Genomic DNA, 19,828 nt, shown 5'->3' on the forward strand with positions numbered 1-19,828 from the left:
CAGTTCATATTTTTTTTTTACACATAGGTAATTTTTTTAACCTATTTACCATCACAGCGAGCTGTACAGTACATCAAATTCCATAATACCTTTCTAACCTGAACTTTTTGATACATACACCTATGTTTTTCTTTTGCATTTTTATTTTTTGAATTCCTTTTTTTAAAATTTTAGTTTAGTTTAGTCTAGTATATTCCTTTTTATTTTTATCCTCTAATATTCATATAGAGTTAACTTCAAAGTAATCCCCTTTCCCCAATCAATACTACCCCTATAGGTAAACCAATTTTTAATCCCCTTTATCTTAGGAAAGTTGAGTCCTTTAACAAAGATATCAAGATATGTCCAGGAAGAATCAAAACAACCTTCCTCGCACACACTGAGAATTTATAAGAACTCTCCCATCTACTTCCACCAGTGTTTCTGTGTTTTTTGTTTTAGTCCTGATAGCATATAAATTTTACACTTATGATTCTTTTGACGAGGTTCTTTCTTCATTTGCATATATTTATATTTTTTTCTTTCTCTTGCCATATACTTGTATCAGTCTTTTTATCTCTTTTTGTTTGTCTACTTGATAAATCTTACCTTGGGGCCCATCTGGGCTGAACCTTCTCTTTCATCTTCCCTTTCTTTCCTGTCTCTTTCTCTCTCTCTCTTTTTTCTTTTTTGTTTTTCTTTTTCTTCTTTTCCTTTTTTTCATTTTCTTTTTTTTTCTTTTGTCTCTCGTTTGGGTGGGGAATCCTGATTGCTCATAAGTGTTCCAGGGTGCACCTTGACTGCACCAGAGTTGATACATCCAGCTACATCTGTTCAGTCTTCTCCCACCAAAATGACTAGGAGGAGGAATGCCCAACAGAAGAAAAATACTGAGGATGGACCTTCTGCAACAGAGCTAATGGCTATCAACATAGACAATATGTTGGAAAGAGAATTCAGGCTAACAATTATCCAGGCAATAGCTAGGTTGGAGAAAGCCATGGATGACCAAACAGAATTGATTAGGGCCGAACTGAAAGCGACCAGACAGGATGTTCACAATGTTAGGGCGGAGCTTAAAGCTACCAGGGAGGAGGTCCACAATGCTCTCAATGAGTTCCAATCTAATCTAAACTCTCTCAAAGCTAGGGTAACTGAGACAGAAGATAGAATTAGTGATCTGGAAGACAAACAGATAGAGAGAAAGGATCAGGAGGAAGCCTGGAACAAACAGCTTAGATCCCACGAAAGCAGAATCAGGGAAATAAATGATGCCATGAAGCGTTCCAATGTCAGAATTATTGGAATTCCTGAGGGGAGGAGAAAGAAAGATGTCGAGAAGATATAGTGGAACAGGTCCTTCATGAAAATTTTCCCACTATTGTGAATGGAACCAGCGTTCATATACTAGAGGCTGAATGGTCTCCACCCAAGATTATACACTCCAAAAAATTCACGACACCTGATAGTCAAATTGAGGAATTATAATTGTAGATATAATCTCTTGAAAGCCGCCAGGGCAAAGAGGCTCCTTATTACAGAGGGAAGCCCATCAGAATAACGTCAGACCTGTCCACAGAGACCTGGCAAGCCAGAAGAGGCTGGCAGATATATTCAGGGCACTAAATGAGAAGAACATGCAGCCAAGAATACTTGATCCAGCAAGACTGACATTCAAAATGGATGGAGAGATAAAGAGTTTCCAAGACCGGCAAGGCTTAAAAGACTATGCAACCACCAAGCTGACACTGCAGGAAATATTAAGGGGGGTTCTATAAAAGAGGAAAAATCCCAAGAATAGCATTGAACAGAAATATAGAGACAGTCTACAGAAAGAAAGACTTCAAAGATAACTCGATGTCAATAAAAACGTATCTATCAATAATCACTCTCAATGTGAATGGCCTAAATGCACCCATAAAACGGCACAGGGTTGCAGATTGGATAAAACGACAGGACCCATCCATATGCTGTCTACAAGAGACCCATTTTGAACCTAAAGATACACGCAGACTGAAAGTGAAGGGGTGGAGAAGCATCTTTCATGCCAATGGGACTCAAAAGAAGGCTGGGGTAGCGATTCTCATATCAGATAAATTAGACTTCAAACTAAAGACTGTAGTCAGAGATACAGAAGGACACTACATAATCCTTAAAAGGACTATCCACCAAGATGATCTAACAGTTGTAAATATCTATGCTCCCAATATGGGAGCAGCCAATTACTTAAGAGAACTGTTAATCAAGATAAAGAGTCATATTGATATGAATACACTAATCGTAGGAGATCTTAACACGCCTCTTTCAGAATTAGACAGATCATCGAAGCAGAAAATCAATAAAGAAACAAGAGCATTGAATGACACATTGGACCAGATGGACCTCATAGATATATACAGAACATTCCACCCTAAAACAATAGAATACTCATTCTTCTCAAGTGCACACGGAACCTTCTCCAGAATAGACCACATACTGGGTCACAAATCAGGACTCAACCGATACCAAAAGACTGAGATTATTCCCTGCATATTCTCAGATCACAATGCTTTGAAACTGGAGCTCAATCACAAGGAAAAGTTCCGAAGGAACTCAAACACCTGGAAGCTAAAGACCACCTTGCTTAAGAATGCTTGGATCAACCAGGAGATCAAAGAAGAATTGAAACAATTCATGGAAACCAATGAGAATGAAGACACTTCGGTCCAAAACCTATGGGATACAGCAAAGGCGGTCCTAAGGGGAAAATACATAGCCATCCAAGCCTCCCTCAAAAAAAATGAAAAATCCAGAACACAACAGCTGTCTCTACACCTTAAAGAACTGGAGGACCAACAACAAATCAAACCAACTGCATACATAAGAAGAGAAATCATCAAGATTAGAGCTGAGATCAATGAGGGAGAATCCAGAGATACAGTAGAACATATCAATGAAACTAGAAGCTGGTTTTTTGAAAGAATCAATAAATCGATAAGCCACTGGCTACACTAATCCAAAAGAAAAGAGAGAAAGCCCAAATTCATAAAATTATGAATGAAAAGGGAGAGATCACAACTAACACCAAGGAAGTAGAAACAATCATCAGAAGTTATTACGAACAGTTATATGCCAATAAGCTTAGCAACCTTGATGAAATGGATGCATTCCTGGAAAAATACAAACTACCAAAATTGAACCAGGAAGAAATCGACAACCTGCATAGAGCGATATCTAATAACGAGATTGAAGCAGTATTCAAAAACCTCCCAAAATACATGAGCCCAGGACCTGACGGATTCCCTGGGGAATTCTACCAAACCTTCAAAGAAGAAATAACACCTATTCTCCTGAAGGTGTTTCAAAAAATTCAAGCAGAAGGAAAACTTCCAGACTTTCTATGAAGCCAGCATTACCCTGATCCCCTAACCAGGCAAGGACCCTACCAAAAAGGAGAATTTCAGACCAATATCACTGATGAATATGGATGCTAAGATTCTCACAAGATCCTAGCCAACAGGATCCAACAGCACATTAAAAAGATTATTCACCGTGATCAGGTGGGATTCATCCCTGGGCTACAAGGATGGTTCAACATTCGCAAATCAATCAATGTGATACAACAAATTAATATGAGAAGAGAGAAGAACCACATGGTCCTCTCAATTGATGCAGAAAAAGCATTTGACAAAATCCAGCATCCGTTCCTGATGAAAACGCTTCAAAGTATAGGGATAGAGGGAACATTCCTGAACCTCATCAAATCTATCTATGAAAGACCCACAGCAAATATCATCCTCAATGGGAAAAAGCTTGCAGCCTTCCCATTGAGATCAGGAACAAGACAAGGATGCCCACTTTCACCACTCTTGTTCAACATAGTATTAGAAGTCCTAGCAACAGCAATCAGACAACAAAGAGAAATAAAAGGTATCCAAATTGGTAATGAAGAAGTCAAACTCTCTCTCTTTGCAGATGACATGATTCTTTATATGGAAAACCGAAAAGACTCCACCCCCAAACTACTAGAACTCAGAGCAATTCAGCAACGTGGCAGGATACAAAGTCAATGTGCAGAAATCAGTGGCTTTCTTATACACTAAAATGAAAATACAGAAAGGGAAATTAGAGAATCGATTCCATTTACTATAGCACCAAGAACCATAAGATACCTGGGAATAAACCTAACTAAAGAGGTAAATGATCTGTACTTGAGGAACTACAGAACACTCATGAAAGAAATTGAAGAAGACACTAATAGATGGAAGACCATTCCATGCTCTTGGATCGGAAGAATAAACATTGTTAAAATGTCTATACTGCCTAGAGCAGTCTATACTTTTAATGCCATTCTGATCAAAATTCCACCGGCATTCTTCAAAGAGCTGGAGCAAATAATCCTAAAATTTGTATGGAATCAGAAGAGACCCCGAATTGCTAAGGAAATGTTGAAAAAGAACAACAAAACTAGGGGCATCACATTACCTGATTTGAAGCTTTATTACAAAGCTGTGATCACCAAGACAGCATGGTACTGGCATAAAAACAGACACATAGACCAGTGGAACAGAGTAGAGAGCCCAGATATGGACCCTCAACTCTATGGTCAATTAATCTTTGACAAAACAGAAAAAAATATACAGTGGAAAAAAGACAGTCTCTTCAATAAATGTTGCTGGGAAAACTGGACCGCTATATGTAGAAGAATGAAACTCAACCATTCTCTTACACCGTACACAAAGATAAACTCAAAGTGGATAAAAGACCTCAACGTGAGATAGGAATCCATCAGAATCTTAGAGGAGAATATAGGCAGTAATCTCTTTGATATCAGCCACAGCAACTTCTTTCAAGATACGTCTCCAAAGGCAAAGGAAACAAAAGCGAAAATAAACTTTTGGGACTTCATCAAAATCAAAAGCTTCTGCACAGCAAAGGAAACAGTCAGAAAAACAAAGAGGCAACCCACGGAATGGGAGAAGATATTTGCAAATGACAGTACAGACAAAAGGTTGATATCCAGGATCTATAATGAACTCCTCAAACTCAACCCACACAAAACAGACAAACACATCAAAAAATGGTCAGAAGATATGAACAGACACTTCTCCAATCAAGACATACAAATGGCTATCAGACACATGAAAAAATGCTCATCATCATTAGCCCTTAGGGAGATTCAAATTAATCCACATTGAGATATCACCTTACACCAGTTAGAATGGCCCAAATTAACAAAACAGGAAACAACATGTGTTGGAGAGGATGTGGAGAAAGGGGAACCCTCTTCCACTGTTGGTGGGAATGCAAGTTGGTGCAGCCTCTTTGGAGAACAGTGTGGAGATTCCTCAAGAAATTAAAAATAGAGCTTCCCTATGACCCTGCAATTGCACTCCTGGGTATTTACCCCAAAGACACAGATGTCGTGAAAAGAAGGGCCATCTGTACCCCAATGTTTATAGCAGCAATGGCCACAGTCGCCAAACTGTGGAAGGAACCAAGATGCCCTTCAACGGATGAATGGATAAGGAAAATGTGGTCCATATACACTATGGATTATTATGCCTCCATTAGAAAGGATGAATACCCAAAATGGATAAAAGACCTCAATGTGAGACAAGAATCCATCAGAATCCTAGAGGAGAACATAGGCAGTAATCTCTTTGATATCAGCCACAGCAACTTCTTTCAAGATACGTCCCAAAGGCAAAGGAAACAAAAGCGAAAATAAACTTCTGGGACTTCATCAAAATCAAAAGCTTCTGCACAGCAAAGGAAACAGTCAGAAAAACAAAGAGGCAACCCACAGAATGGGAGAAGATATTTGCAAATGACAGTACAGACAAAAGGTTGATATCCAGGATCTATAATGAACTCCTCAAACTCAACCCACACGAAACAGACAAACACATCAAAAAATGGGCAGAAGATATGAACAGACACTTCTCCAATCAAGACATACAAATGGCTATCTGACAAATGAAAAAATGTTCATCATCACTAGACCTCAGGGAGATTCAAATTAAAACCACATTGAGATATCACCTTACACCAGTTAGAATGGCCAAAATTAACAAAACAGGAAACAACATGTGTTGGAGAGGATGTGGAGAAAGGGGAACCCTCTTCCACTGTTGGTGGGAATGCAAGTTGGTGCAGCCTTTTTGGAGAACAGTGTGGAGATTCCTCAAGAAATTAAAAATAGAGCTTCCCTATGACCCTGTAATTTCACTACTGGGCATTTACCCCAAAGACACGGATGTCGTGAAAAGAAGGGCCATCTGTACCCCAATGTTCATAGCCGTAATGGCCACAGTCGCCAAACTGTGGAAAGAACCAAGATGCCCTTCAACGGATGAATGGATAAGGAGGATGTGGTCCACAGACAGTATGGAGTATTATGCCTCCATCAGAAAGGATGAATACCCAACTTTTGTAGCAACATGGACGGGACTGGAAGAGATTATGCTGAGTGAAATAAGTCAAGCAGAGAGAGTCAATTATCATATGGTTTCACTTATTTGTGGAGCATAACAAGTAGCATGGAGGACAAGGGGCTTTAGAGAGGAGAAGGGAATTTGGTTAAATTGGAAGGGGATGTGAACCATGAGAGATATGGATTCTGAAAATCAATCTGGGGGGTTGGAAGTGGCGGGGGGGGTGGAAGGTTGGGGTACCAGGTCGTGCGTATTATAGAGGGCACGGCTTGCATGGAGCACTGGGTGTGGTGAAAAAAATAATGAATAATGTTTTTCTGAAAATAAATAAATTGGAAAAAAGTATTATTGACCATATTCCCTATGCTGTACTTTTCATCCCTGAGATTTTAGTTTATACCTGGAAGTTTGTACCTGTTCATCCTTTTCACCTATTCTCCCCCACACCCCGTGCTACTTTCCTCCCATCCCCTGGCTTGGCAGTCAAAAATTTGTTGTCTTGCAGAAAAATGAAATTGGACTATTTCCTTATACCATACACAAAAATCGACTCAAAATGGATGAAGGACCTCAATCTGAGAAAGGAATCTATCAAAATCCTTGAGGAGAACACAGGCAGCAACCTCTTTGACCTCAACTGTAGCAACTTTTCCTAGGAACATTGCCAAGAACGATAGAAGCAAGAGCAAAAATGAACTATTGGAATTTCATCAAGAGCAAAAGCTTTTGCACAGCAAAGGAAACAGTTAACAAAACCAAAAGACAACTGACAGAATGGGAGAAGATATTTGCAAACAACATATCAGATAAAGAGCTAGTATCCAAAATCTATAAAAAGCTTAGCAAACTCAACACCCAAAGAACAAATACTCCAATCAAGAAATGGGCAGAGGACATGAACAGACATTTCTGAAAAGAAGATATCCAGATGGCCAAGAGACACATGAAAAAAATGCAACAGACACATGAATAATCACTTGGCATCAGGGAAATACAAATCAAAACCACAATGAGATACCACCGCACACCAGTTAGAATGGTTAAAATTAAGAAGTCAGGAAATGACAGATGCTGGCGAGTATGCGGAGAGAGGGGAACCCTCCTACACTGTTGGCGGGAATGCAAGCTGGTGCAGCCACTCTGGAAAACAGTGTGGAGGTTCCTCAGAAAGTTGAAAATAGAGCTACCCTATGACCCAGCGATTGCACTACTGGGTTTATATCCTAAGGATACAAACGTGGTGCTCCAAAGGGGTACATGCGCCCGAATGTTTATAGCAGCAATGTCCACAATAGCCAAACTATGGAAAGACCCTAGATTTCCATCAACAGATGAATGGATAAAGAAGAGGTTTTATATATACACAATGGAATACTATGAAGCCATCAAAAGAAATGAAATCTTGCCATTTGCGACGACGTGGATGGAACTAGAGGGGATTATGCTTAGTGAAATAAATCAATCAGAGAAAGACAACTATCATATGCTCTCCCAGATATGAGGAAGTAGAGATTCAATGTGGGGAGTTTGGGGGGATAGGAAAAGAAAAAATGAAAGAAGATGGGATTGGGAGGGAGACAAACCATAAAAGACTCAATCTCAAAAAACAGACTGAGCGTTGCTTGGGGGAGGGGGTACGGGAGAGGGTGTTGGGATATGGACATTGGGGAGGGTATGTGCTATGATGAGTGCTGTGAAATGTGTAAACCTGGCGATTCACAGACCTGTACCCCTAGCGATAAAAATACGTTACATGTTTAATTAAAAAATAAATAAAATTATTTAAAAAATTTGTTGTCTGTATTTTTTTGCTGTTTGTTTATTTGTTTTATTTTTCAGATTCCACATATAAGTGAAATCATATGGTATTCGTCTTTCTCTGTCTTACTTCACTTAACATAATACCCCAGGTCTATCCTTATTGTAACAAATGGTAGGATCCCATTCATTTTGAAAGCTGAGTAATAGCCCATTGTGTGTGTGTGTCATGTGCATGTGCACGTATAGCCCTCACTTCTTTATCCATTCATCTATCAATAGACACTTAGATTAATTCTGTATTTTGGCTATTTTAAGTAATACTGCAATAAACATATTTTCAATTTAGTATTCTCATTTTCTTTGGGTAAAAACCCAGAAGTAGAATTACTAGATCATATGGTACTTCTCTTTTCAGTTTTTTGAGGAACCTCTATACTATTTTCCATAGGGACTACGTCATCAATTTACGTTCCCATCAACAGTGAAAGAAGGTTCTCTTTCTCTATATCCTGGCAAAGACTTTTTGTTTCTTGCCTTTTTGATATGAGTCATCCTGACCAGTGCGAATAGATGTATCACTGTGGTTTAGATTTGCATTTTCCTGATGATTAGTGTAGAGCATCTTTTCATATGTCTGTTGGCCATCTCTAGGTCTTCTTTGGAACAAATGTCTGTTCAGGTTCTCCACTGATTTTTAAATTGGATTATTAGGTTTTTTTGGCCTTGAGTTGAACGAGTTCTTTATATATTTTGGATAATAACCCCTTATTGGATGTATCATTTTGTGAATATTTTTTCCTGTATACTGGTTGCCTTTTTGTTTATTGATGGTTTCCTTTGCTGTGCAGAAGCTTTTTAGTTTGATGTAGTCCCCATTGTTAGTTTTGCTTTTGTTTTCTTTGGTTGGGAGACATAGCCAGAAAAATATTACGGAGGATGATTATGAGTTTATTGCCTATGTTTTCTTCTAGAAGTTTTTTTTTATTATCAAAGATTCTTCTAGCAGTTTTATGGTTTCAGTTCTTACAATTAGGTCTTTAATCCGTTTGAGTTTCTTTTTGTGTATGTTGTAAGAAATGGTCCAGTTTCATTCTTTTGCATGTAGCTAGCTATCCAGTTTTCCTGAAGCTATTTATTGAAGAAATGGTCTTTCTTCCCCATTGTGTATTCTTGTCTTTGTCATAGATTAATTGACCATGTATGTTTGGGTTTATTTGTGAGCTCTCTATTATGTTCCATTGATGTGGGTGTCTCTTTTTGTGCCAGTACCATAGTGTTTTCGTTACTGTAGCTTTATAGCATAGTTTGAAACCTGTAATTGTGATTCCTCCAGCTTTGTGGTTCTTTCTTAAGATTCCTTTGGCTATTCTGGGTCTTCTGTTGTTCCACACAAATCTTAAGAATTTTTGTTCTAGTTCTGTGAAAAACACTGTTGGTATTTTGATGGCGATTGCACTGCATCTATGGATTGTTTGTGGATAATACGGGCATTTAAACAATATTCTTCCAGTTCATGAGTATGGTATATCTTACCATTTATTTGTGTCATCTTCTATTTCTTTCACCAGTGTCTTAGAATTTTGGAGTACAGGTCTTTTACCGCCTTGGTTAAATTTATTCCTAGGTATTTTATTCTTTTGGATACAATTGTAAATGGGATCATTCTCTTAATTTTTCTTTCTTCTATTTCATTACTAGTGTATGGAAACACAACAGGTTTTTTTTTAATATCTTGTGTCTTGCAAAAATATTTTAGCTTTGATGAGGTTCAGTTTATAGGTGTTTTTCCTTTTATGAATTATGCTTTTGGTGTCAAATTTAAGAACTCTTTGCCTTGTCCTAGATCCTGATGATTTTCTCCTGTTTTGTGTTTTCTCAGAGTTTTATGGTTTTACATTTTATAGGTAAGTCTGAATCATTTTGAGTTAACTGTTGTATAAGGTATGAGATTTAAGTCAGAGAGTTTTGTGTAAAGGTCCACTTAGTCTAGTAGCATTTTTGAAAAAGCTCCCATGGCTTTCAAAATATCTCCTATGTCAGTGACTCCCAGGTTTCATACATCATGTTTTTATGTGTCTTTTCTGCTCCCAGTATCTGCCTGCCTTGACACCTGTACTTGAATGTCTCGTACATAGGCATATCTAACTCTATAGCATGAAACCGTGAAGTCTTCTTTCCAGTCTCCTTTCCTGGTCCCCATCTCAGTTATTGAACATAGGAGTTCTTCTTTATACCCTCCATTCCCACATCGGTCCTCTGATTCTTCTTCTCAGCGAGTTCCCAGATCCAGTTACTTGTCTCCATTTCTGTTGCTACTACTATCAGTTCTCACATGGCCCACTTCAGAGGATTTCTGACCAGACTCCTGCTTATGTTCCTTCCCTCATGTAAGCTTTTAAAGTGATCTTTTTAAAGTGTGTGTTTGGTTATATTGCTCTCCTGCTTAAACTCTTCCATGTCTTTCCATTGATTGCTCATACAGGTTGGTGCCCTTACCATGTTCTACAGGCTGTCTGTGATCTTGTCCTTGGCTTTCTTTCTCATCCTCTTGTACCACTCTGCTCTCAAAGCAGGTGCCCCACTGAATGTCTTTCAGCCCCCAGTACCCGAAAACTCTTCTTTTCCTCATAACCTTTTTTAAACATACATTCCTCTGCTTAGAATTTTACTCCCACCCACCCTTTTAACTCCTACAAATCTCAACTTGTGCATTACTCATACAGATGCTGTTTCTGACTACAACATTTTTTAACCCCCCCTGGTTATTCTTTCTCCTAGAACTTTGAGTCCCCCTTCCCTGCTTTGTATTATTCGTTTAACATCTGTAATCTTTTTTTTTTAAAAAAACAGTTGACACTCCAAAGTCCTTAAATGAAATATTTTTTTTCCCAATTTATTTATTTTCAGAAAAACAGTATTCATTATTTTTTCACCACACCCAGTGCTCCATGCAAGCCGTGCCCTCTATAATACCCACCACCTGGTACCCCAACCTCCCACCCCCCCGCCACTTCAAACCCCTCAGATTGTTTTTCAGAGTCCATAGTCTCTCATGGTTCACCTCCCCTTCCAATTTACCCAAATTCCCTTCTCCTCTCTAATGCCCCTTGTCCTCCATGCTATTTGTTATGCTCCACAAATAAGTGAAACCATATGATAATTGACTCTCTCTGCTTGACTTATTTCACTCAGCATAATCTGTAATCTTAACTAGAAGGTACACATCATAATGCACAGTGTCCTGTCAGTTTTCTTCAGTGTATACTCTGGCTCAGTTTGCAGTATATAAATGTGTAGTAAATATTTGTGAGTCAATGAATGAGATAGGGAATTACAGTAAGTTAGGAAGATACAGACAATTTAGGGTAATCTGTAATTCCCAGGCTTGGTTTACTTTTCCTATAATATTTTTGGATTTTATGTATTTGAGAGTGAGCTAGTACATGAGTAGAGAGGGTGGGGCAGAGGGACAAGCAGACTCCCTGCTCAGCCCCAGGACCCTGAGATCACCACCTGAGCCAAAGTCAGATGCTTAACTGACTAAGCCACCCAGGTACACCCATGCCCCATCCCACCAAGGCTTGGTTTTTTTATGAGCTATTTTAGTGAGCTATCAGTACTTTGCTCTTTCTTGCCTAGCTCAGATCAGGGTATAGTAACTTGAGAGAGAATCATAAAGATTATTTCTTTTTTATCTCATTAATACATTTTGAGTGGCTATTTGTAGACAACTGAAAATGCTTTCTTTATTGGTTGATATAATACCAATTATTATTTGTGCCCCAGTCGTCCATGAAGAGAGTATTTCTACTTCTAGATGACCATTGATTATTTCTGTCTGCATTAAGGGAACATGTCTTTAGTAGTAGGTTTTAAGTGCTGGCAGTTTCTTTTATTCCTATCTAAAGGCTCTGCTCTTATAATCTATAGTTTATGTCCTTACCTGAAGAAAGGGGAGGGTCATGACCATTTTACATGGCTTGGGTAAGCCTTCCTTTTTTTTCCCCCCAATTTATTTATTTTCAGAAAAACAGTATTCATTATTTTTTTCACCACACCCAGTGCTCCATGCAAGCCATGCCCTCTATAATACCCACCACCTGGTACCCCAACCTCCCACCCCTCCGCCACTTCAAACCCCTCAGATTGTTTTTCAGAGTCCATAGTCTCTCATGGTTCACCACCCCTTCCAGTTTACCCAAAAGCACATACCCTCCCCAATGTCCATAACCCTACCCCCCTTCTCCCAACCCCCCTCCCCCCAGCAACCCTCAGTTTGTTTTGTGAGATTAAGAGTCACTTATGGTTTGTCTCCCTCCCTATCCCATCTTGTTTCATTTATTCTTCTCCTACCCATGTAAGCCCCCATGTTGCATCATCACTTCCTCATATCAGGGAGATCTATGATAGTTGTCTTTCTCTGCTTGACTTATTTCGCTAAGCATGATACGCTCTAGTTCCATCCACGTTGTCGCAAATGACAAGATTTCGTTTCTTTTGATGGCTGCATAGTATTCCATTGTGTATATATACCACATCTTCTTGATCCATTCATCTGTTGATGGACATCTAGGTTCTTTCCATAGTTTGGCTATTGTGGACATTGCTGCTATAAACATTCGGGTGCACGTGCCCCTTCGGATCACTACGTTTGTGTCTTTAGGGTAAATACCCAGTAGTGCAATTGCTGGGTCATAGGGCAGTTCTATTTTCAACATTTTGAGGAACCTCCATGCTGTTTTCCAGAGTGGTTGCACCAGCTTGCATTCCCACCAATAGTGTAGGAGGGTTCCCCTTTCTCTGCATCCTCGCCAGCACGGCTGAAGTTTTTTTAAGTTGAAAATATTACTGTGCTTGTGTTTGTGGCACATTATCTTTAAATGGTCCTTAAATTTTTTTATTCTACTATCCTTGAATTGTCTTAATATTTAGCAAGAACTATTTGAAGACAAAGAACAATAAGGGTTTGGAGCATATATTAATAAAATGAATGTGATTCAGTGTGGAAGTAGAATCAATCACCCCTTTTAGGTTAGGTGTATGTGCTGCTAATAGATGTTAAGGAAAATTTTATTTACCTCACTTTTTATGTAGGTACGAGAACTGTTTTTTTTGTTTAGACATCCAACAAACATTTGCATAGTTATGGCCTTGTATAAAATGTACTTTCTTTTGGCTCATGAGTACAAAAACTTGCCTCCTTCCCACCTGAAAGACTCTCCATCCCCAGAATGAAGAGTGGAGTGTTAAAAATTGGGGGAAACCGGAGGGGGAGATGAAGCTTGAGAGACTGTGGACTCTGAGAAACAAACTGAGGGTTTTGGAAGGGAGGGGCGTGGGGGAATGGGTAAGCCTGGTGGTGGGTTTTAAGGAGGGCATGTATTGGAAGGGGAGGTGAACCATGAGAGACTATGGACTCTGAAAAACAGTCTGAGGGGTTTGAAGTGGCGGGGGGGTGGGAGGTTGGGGTACCAGGTGGTGGGTATTATAGAGGGCACGGCTTGCATGGAGCACTGGGTGTGGTGAAAAAATAATGAATACTGTTTTTCTGAAAATAAATAAATTGGAAAAAAAAGGAGGGCATGTATAACAGGGAACACTGGGTGTGGTGCATAAACAATGAATCTTGGAAACTGAAAAAATAAAATTATGTTAAAGAAAAAAGAAAGGTGGTACTTGGATAATTTGTAATCTGGGCTGGTCCACATAACTCCTTTTCTTAAGATCAGCCCCTGAGTACCTGTCTGTATTTAGCATTTCTGTAGTGTAAGGATCAAGAATAGCGTTAACTCATTAACAGATTATTAGAATTTGAGCAGTTTGTGGAGAAACCAAAACCCAGATCAAAACATGGATCTTCTAATTCTGTTAAAGCAGCAAGTGCTTTATTTAAAGCCACTATATACAAGATACTCTTTCAGCCTAGTGGGAAAGTCAAATGACTGGATATAGATTTCTGTGTTTCAGAGATCTAGGAGAATATACAAGGAAGTTTAAAATCTCCTGATTCTCCACCTAAATTTAGTGTTTTGAAGTGTTTTTCTTTCCCTCTTATAAACTTCTGTGGAAGTTCCCAGAGTTTGGTGCAGTCCCGTAAGGGAGACACTTTCTTAAATTCTCCAGGATGTGGGAATTATTGAATAATTTCCATTATCAAATAATTGCACTATGACTAATAATAATGGTCTACAGTAGAAGTTTTTAGATTCCTTATTTTTCTGTGGTTTGGTTTAGTCAACACAAGGATGCATTTGGGTAGCCAGATTGCAAAACTTACAGGCTAGAATTGTCTTGTCAAGTTTTATTGGAGGAAAAGAGGACATTTGGAAGAGTAGGGAGCCAGAGGAATGTTAGGCAAGGGAAAGGCCTGGGCAAAGTCCCAGAGGACAAAAAAAGTTTGTAATGGACTCAGTGTCACTTACATCTAATCAGACTTGTGGTCTTAGCTTATGTATTTTTGAGATTTATCATCTTTCTTCTATAATTTCCTTTGCCTTGATTTTCTTTTAGGCATGTATTTCATATATTTTGAAGCTTAAAATAACATTAAAGGAGAAATGAAATTATTTTGTTTGAGAAAGGGTTAAAAAGTTGAATAATCTTGATCTATATAAGGATTTCCTAAAAGAGATCTGGGAATTTCCCAAAATTTGTCTGGTTCAGAGAACAGTTCTCAGGATTAGATAAATTGAGGAGTCCTAGAGAGAGGCTCTATATGATCATAAATAACAATTTGATCCTCACAAAAGTGTGAATGAAAGCAATTTAACCATCAAATACTGTATTCTGTTCATTATTATAGATACGGTGAAGTTGGTGCTATTCACTAACATGATGGTAGAGAAATTTTCAGATGAATATAACATTCCTATTCTCTGGAATATTTAGGGCTACAGTCCTAGTTTCTGATATCCTTAGAGTCTTTGGTATTCTGTTTCTAAGAACCATTATTTAAAAAAAAATTAAGACTGTAATAAAGTGCTGACATTAGAATTTTTTAACTACCCTTTTATTCTTAGAGCCGTAACTAACCACTGTTCTCATTTTTGCATATTATCTTCTAACCTTTACTTGTATGCATACTTCTTAGTGGTGGTCCTTTAAAAGTTAAGAAGGAACATTGAGATCTAGAGAATTAAATATGATTTCTTTTCTCTTTTTAAGGTATGTGTTGGGCGGTGGAGCACTATGTATGGAACTTCTCACAAAACAGGTGGCTATTTTCTTATGGTACTCATATTTTTTCAGTCTGAATGGAGTGTTTTGATGATGTGAATTAGATTTTGAAGTGGAAAAGCTCTGATGTAATACCATCTACTTAAAAAATTGTTTTGAAGAGCACCTACTTTTAGTAATGAAAAGCAACTTAGGGCAAACCAATAAAATGACACTGTACTTGGTTCTTAATCTATGCAAGTTTGTGCACTTAATCTATGCAAGAACAGTTTCTCTATAAGGTTATAATTTGCTTATGTTTGATACTTAGAACATAGGGGGATTTTTTTGTTTTTTTTTTTTATAAGATTTCAGGAACAGTCAAACTTTACTTTTTTCTTTTGTATACAGACTTCTTAATATGGTCTTGCTGTTGTCAAGCTGTTATGTGCCATTTTATTAAGTTTTCCAAAGGGGAAATCAAAAGTACCATTGTGTGTTACGAACGTGTTTTCTTCTTCCTGTAGGGCTGGAGCAGTGCCTACTCAATAGAATCAGTTATCATGCAGATCAATGCCACATTAGTCAAAGGCAAAGCCAGAGTGCAGTTTGGAGCAAATAAGGTACTTTTATTAAGAAGATCACATATTTTCTGTTACCTTATGAGGCTTTTTCTTCTTTTAGTCTTTGTTATTCTTACTATAGGTAAACATGTCTATAATTTTAAATCTAATATTGGTATGAACATACTAATAAGTTAAAAATTATATTTACTTTGAAGTTTCCCGAAATTGAGATCATGTTATTATAGTTAATTTCCAGTGAGCATTTATATGCTGGGCTCTGATCTAAACTTCTTACTTGTAGGTACTATTTCAATCCTTTTACTGACCTTAGATATTATTATTGTCCTCATTTTGTAGATGAGAAAACTGAAGCACATGTAAGTTAGATAACTTGTGTAAGGTGACAGCTGGCAGAATGAGGATTGGAACCAGACAGTCTGGTGTTATTACTTTTATATATATACTCTAACCCATGGAGTTCTGTTCTTTATTGACTATGTCAGAAACCTCTTTCCAGGTCTAATTGTAGTTATCTGTAAACAGTTAAATGGACCAAGGATAAGACTCTAAAGTTAGTATATTTTGCAAAAATATTTGTTGATGGAAATTATCCTGACTTGACTTATTAAAAAATTTGGATGTTCCTAAAGGTCTGTGTGAATTTTGTGCTAGATGCCTATCCAAATAATATTAAATTTAAATGTGTATTTATAACTGTATTGCACATCAGAACATGAGTTCACTACAATCTTCGCTCACAGAAGAAGCAAAAAATTTAAAAGGCTATTATGAAAATCATTTATTTGGGATAGTACTGTATAATAATGGTTTTACTTGAGCTCTTTAATTGCTGTTTCTTCACACTGAAATAAAATAACATTTTTAGAAGGTCTAGTGAATTGCTTAACTACATTTAACTAGAATTTCTTAATAATGTGTATATTTTATGTGTATTAAACATGTCAGTAGAGTGATTATGTAGTAAGACATCAAATTTTTACACTCTGGTGAGTGATCCCATTCAGATGAGAGATCTGGCTTTTAGTTTTTTTTGTTTTTTTTTGTTTTTATTTTTTTTCAATTTATTTATTTTCAGAAAAACATTATTCATTATTTTTTCACCACACCCAGTGCTCCATGCAAGCCGTGCCCTCTATAATACCCACCACCTGGTACCCCAACCTCCCACCCCCGCCGCCACTTCAAACCCCTCAGATTGTTTTTCAGAGTCCATAGTCTCTCATGGTTCACCTCCCCTTCCAATTTTTTCTTTAAGGGAGATGGGGAGGTGCTACCTGTACTGTCTTTTATTTATAAATGAGTGAGTTTGGTAAGCCAAATGTGAGACCTTTACATAATCCTGAAATTCTCCAAGGAGGCTAAAATGCTCTCAAGTTGGTTGTATCCACAGTTCTCATCAGAAGCAGACATAAATACTCTTCTGAGGAAAGCTTTTCTGATTTAGACCTACAGCATTCTTAAAAGTTAAGATCAAGCACATGTGAATTCATGAAGGATCACAAGCAAACAAGCCAGCATACACGAGAATGGGTAGAAACAATAAATGAGATATATATTCCCAAAGACTTTAGTTTTGAAATAATCAGACACACAGAATAGAGACTTCAGATGTTATAGTTATGAGAAAATGAAAAGTTATGTGAAAAACGTAATGTAGAGAAAAAGAAAAAAGAATCCTAAAATTGTTCCAACAATGAGACAAATCTGAAAAAGAATGAAATAGAATTTACAGAAATGAAAATGTAGTTGAAATCAGAAACAATAGATGGGTATCAGAAGGGAGACTTAATTGGTTAGAAGACATAAATCATAATGTCATACAGAAAAGAACATGAGAATAGACATTATGGTAGAAGTTGAGAGGTGATGATCAAATTGAGGTCTAAAATGTCTTATTGGAACTCCAGGCAGAGATAATAAAATTATGTTAAAAATCAAGAGAAATAGAAACCAGAAAGTAAGGTGGTAAAGGCAGGTCACAAGTATAAATGGACTGAAGTTACCAGTTAGATTGAGTTAATAAAACAAAATCTAGCAGTTTCTAGTAAGTATGTTTAAATTGTGGGGCTAGAGGGGCATGTGGGTGGCTCAGTCGTTTGGGTGTCTGCCTTCAGCTCAGGTCATCGCAGGGTCCTGGGCTCAAGCCCCCTATCACATTCCCTGCTCAGGGAAGAGCCTGTTTCTCCCTCTTCCTCTGCTCTTCCTCCACTTAATGTTCTCTCTCTTTTTTACATGCTTTCTCTCTCTCTCAAATAAAAAAAGACATGGCTATATAGTATCAGTATAAGTAGAATTTTCAAGCAGGAAGCATTAGAGACTCCGTAATGATCAAAGTCAATCACTAGGAGGATGTAATAATTACTTACTTTACTTAATAAAATAGCATCAAAATATAGGTTAAAAATGTGATAAAACTAATATAGTAATAATCATCTGTTTACTATACTTAAAAGTGGTGAAACCAGAGGAGAAATTGACAAAGTCACCATCATAATGAGAGATTTTAATGTACCTTGTTCATGGTAAGTTAAATATGTGAAAGACGTAGAAGATTTGAACAACAAATTAAGCTAGGTCAGATGGATGATTGTAGGACTCTGTGCCCAATAGTTAGGCACTACATCTTTCCCAAGCATTTATGAAATATGGGAAAAATCATAAATTCATATTTAAAAATAAGCTATAGAATTTGAATATAATGCATTTAAGGTTAAAAGTCAGCAATGAAAAGTTAATTAAAAAATCCACATTAATTTGGAAATTAAACACAATTCTAAATCATGGTTTAAAAAAAATCTATGAATGCCTTTAGCTCAGGTCATGATCCCAGGGTCCTGGGATCGAGGCTTGCCACCAGCTCCCTGCTCAGCAGGGAGTCTGCTTCTCTCTCTCCCACTCCACCTGCTTGTGTTCCCTCTCTAGCTATCTATCTCTGTCAAATAAAAAAAGAAAATCTCTTAAAAAATCATACAAAAATTTAAAAATACTTAGAACTGAACCATAATGGAAATACTAGAATTTTCTTTCTGTCCCTCTTTCCTTCTCTTTCATCTCTCTCTCTGTCTGGAACATTCATGAAACTAATACTGGTCAATGAAGAAAACTTCAAATTTTGAAAGTAGAAAAAAGATAGATGTCATTCTCCAATCCTATTTAAATTAAAAACTATAACAACAAAATCGGAAAACAAATATTCCTTTTGTGGAATTACAAAACTGAAATAGCCCTTAATGGGGCTTTGAAATGAAAACTACAGAATAGCTAGAGAACAGCAATAGTGAAATCACTGCATATTGGAAATTAAATGAGAGATCAGAGGGAATACTCCTTGCTCTAAAATCCATTAAAAAAAAGAATAAAAATGAACCAAGCCTCTAGCTCAGTGTTAGAAAGGACAGTCAAGTAAGCTGGAAGAAAGTAGAAAGAAGGGTTTAATAAGGTCAGTGAAGTAGAAAACAGAAGGGGCTAACTCCCTGTTTAGGGGAAAGCCTCTGCATTGGCAGTCTCTTTAAACTAGTAATTGAAGATCATGCTATTGACAACTGAGAGTGGGGAAGGCTAATGTTCTTATTTTTCTCTTCCTATCTTGTAAGCGGGCGGTAGGGTTAGGAAGTGACTGCTTCTTGATCATTTGCAAGTTTCAGTTTATGTGTTATTTTGTCATATATAATCTATTTTTATTGTATTTTTGTCCTTTGAACCTATAGACCAACTAAAAAACACTACTTTTCATTATCTTGGAGATAGCATTATGGCATGTTTTATGTTTTTCAGATACATTATGGGAGGGTTTTACTATTTTTAAAGAACTCTTAGAAACTGGGGCGCCTGGGTGGTTCAGCGGGTTAAAGCCTCTGCCTTCGGCTCAGGTCGTGATCCCAGAGTTCTGGGATCGAGCCCCGCATCAGGCTCTCTGCTTAGTGGGAGCCT

General features: G+C 37.6%; 1 protein-coding gene across 4 annotated transcripts in view; it reads left to right on the top strand.

The window, feature by feature from the left end:
- The window catches only part of UBE2Q2 (ubiquitin conjugating enzyme E2 Q2), a 91,622-nt gene that overhangs the window by 67,838 nt on the left and 3,956 nt on the right, over window positions 1–19,828 (top strand). For all 4 annotated transcript variants that reach the window (XR_006381596.1, XM_044230074.1, XM_044230073.1 and 1 more), the window contains 2 exons: window positions 15,321–15,369; window positions 15,839–15,934. Coding sequence is in view for 3 of the 4 variants with exons in the window: in XM_044230074.1 (XP_044086009.1) it covers window positions 15,321–15,369; window positions 15,839–15,934 (145 nt within the window). In the remaining variant the exon portion in view is untranslated. The remainder of the gene's footprint in view (window positions 1–15,320; window positions 15,370–15,838; window positions 15,935–19,828) is intronic.

This window comes from Neovison vison, chromosome 13 (genome assembly GCF_020171115.1).
Source record: "Neovison vison isolate M4711 chromosome 13, ASM_NN_V1, whole genome shotgun sequence".
Lineage (NCBI taxonomy): Eukaryota > Metazoa > Chordata > Mammalia > Carnivora > Mustelidae > Neogale > Neogale vison.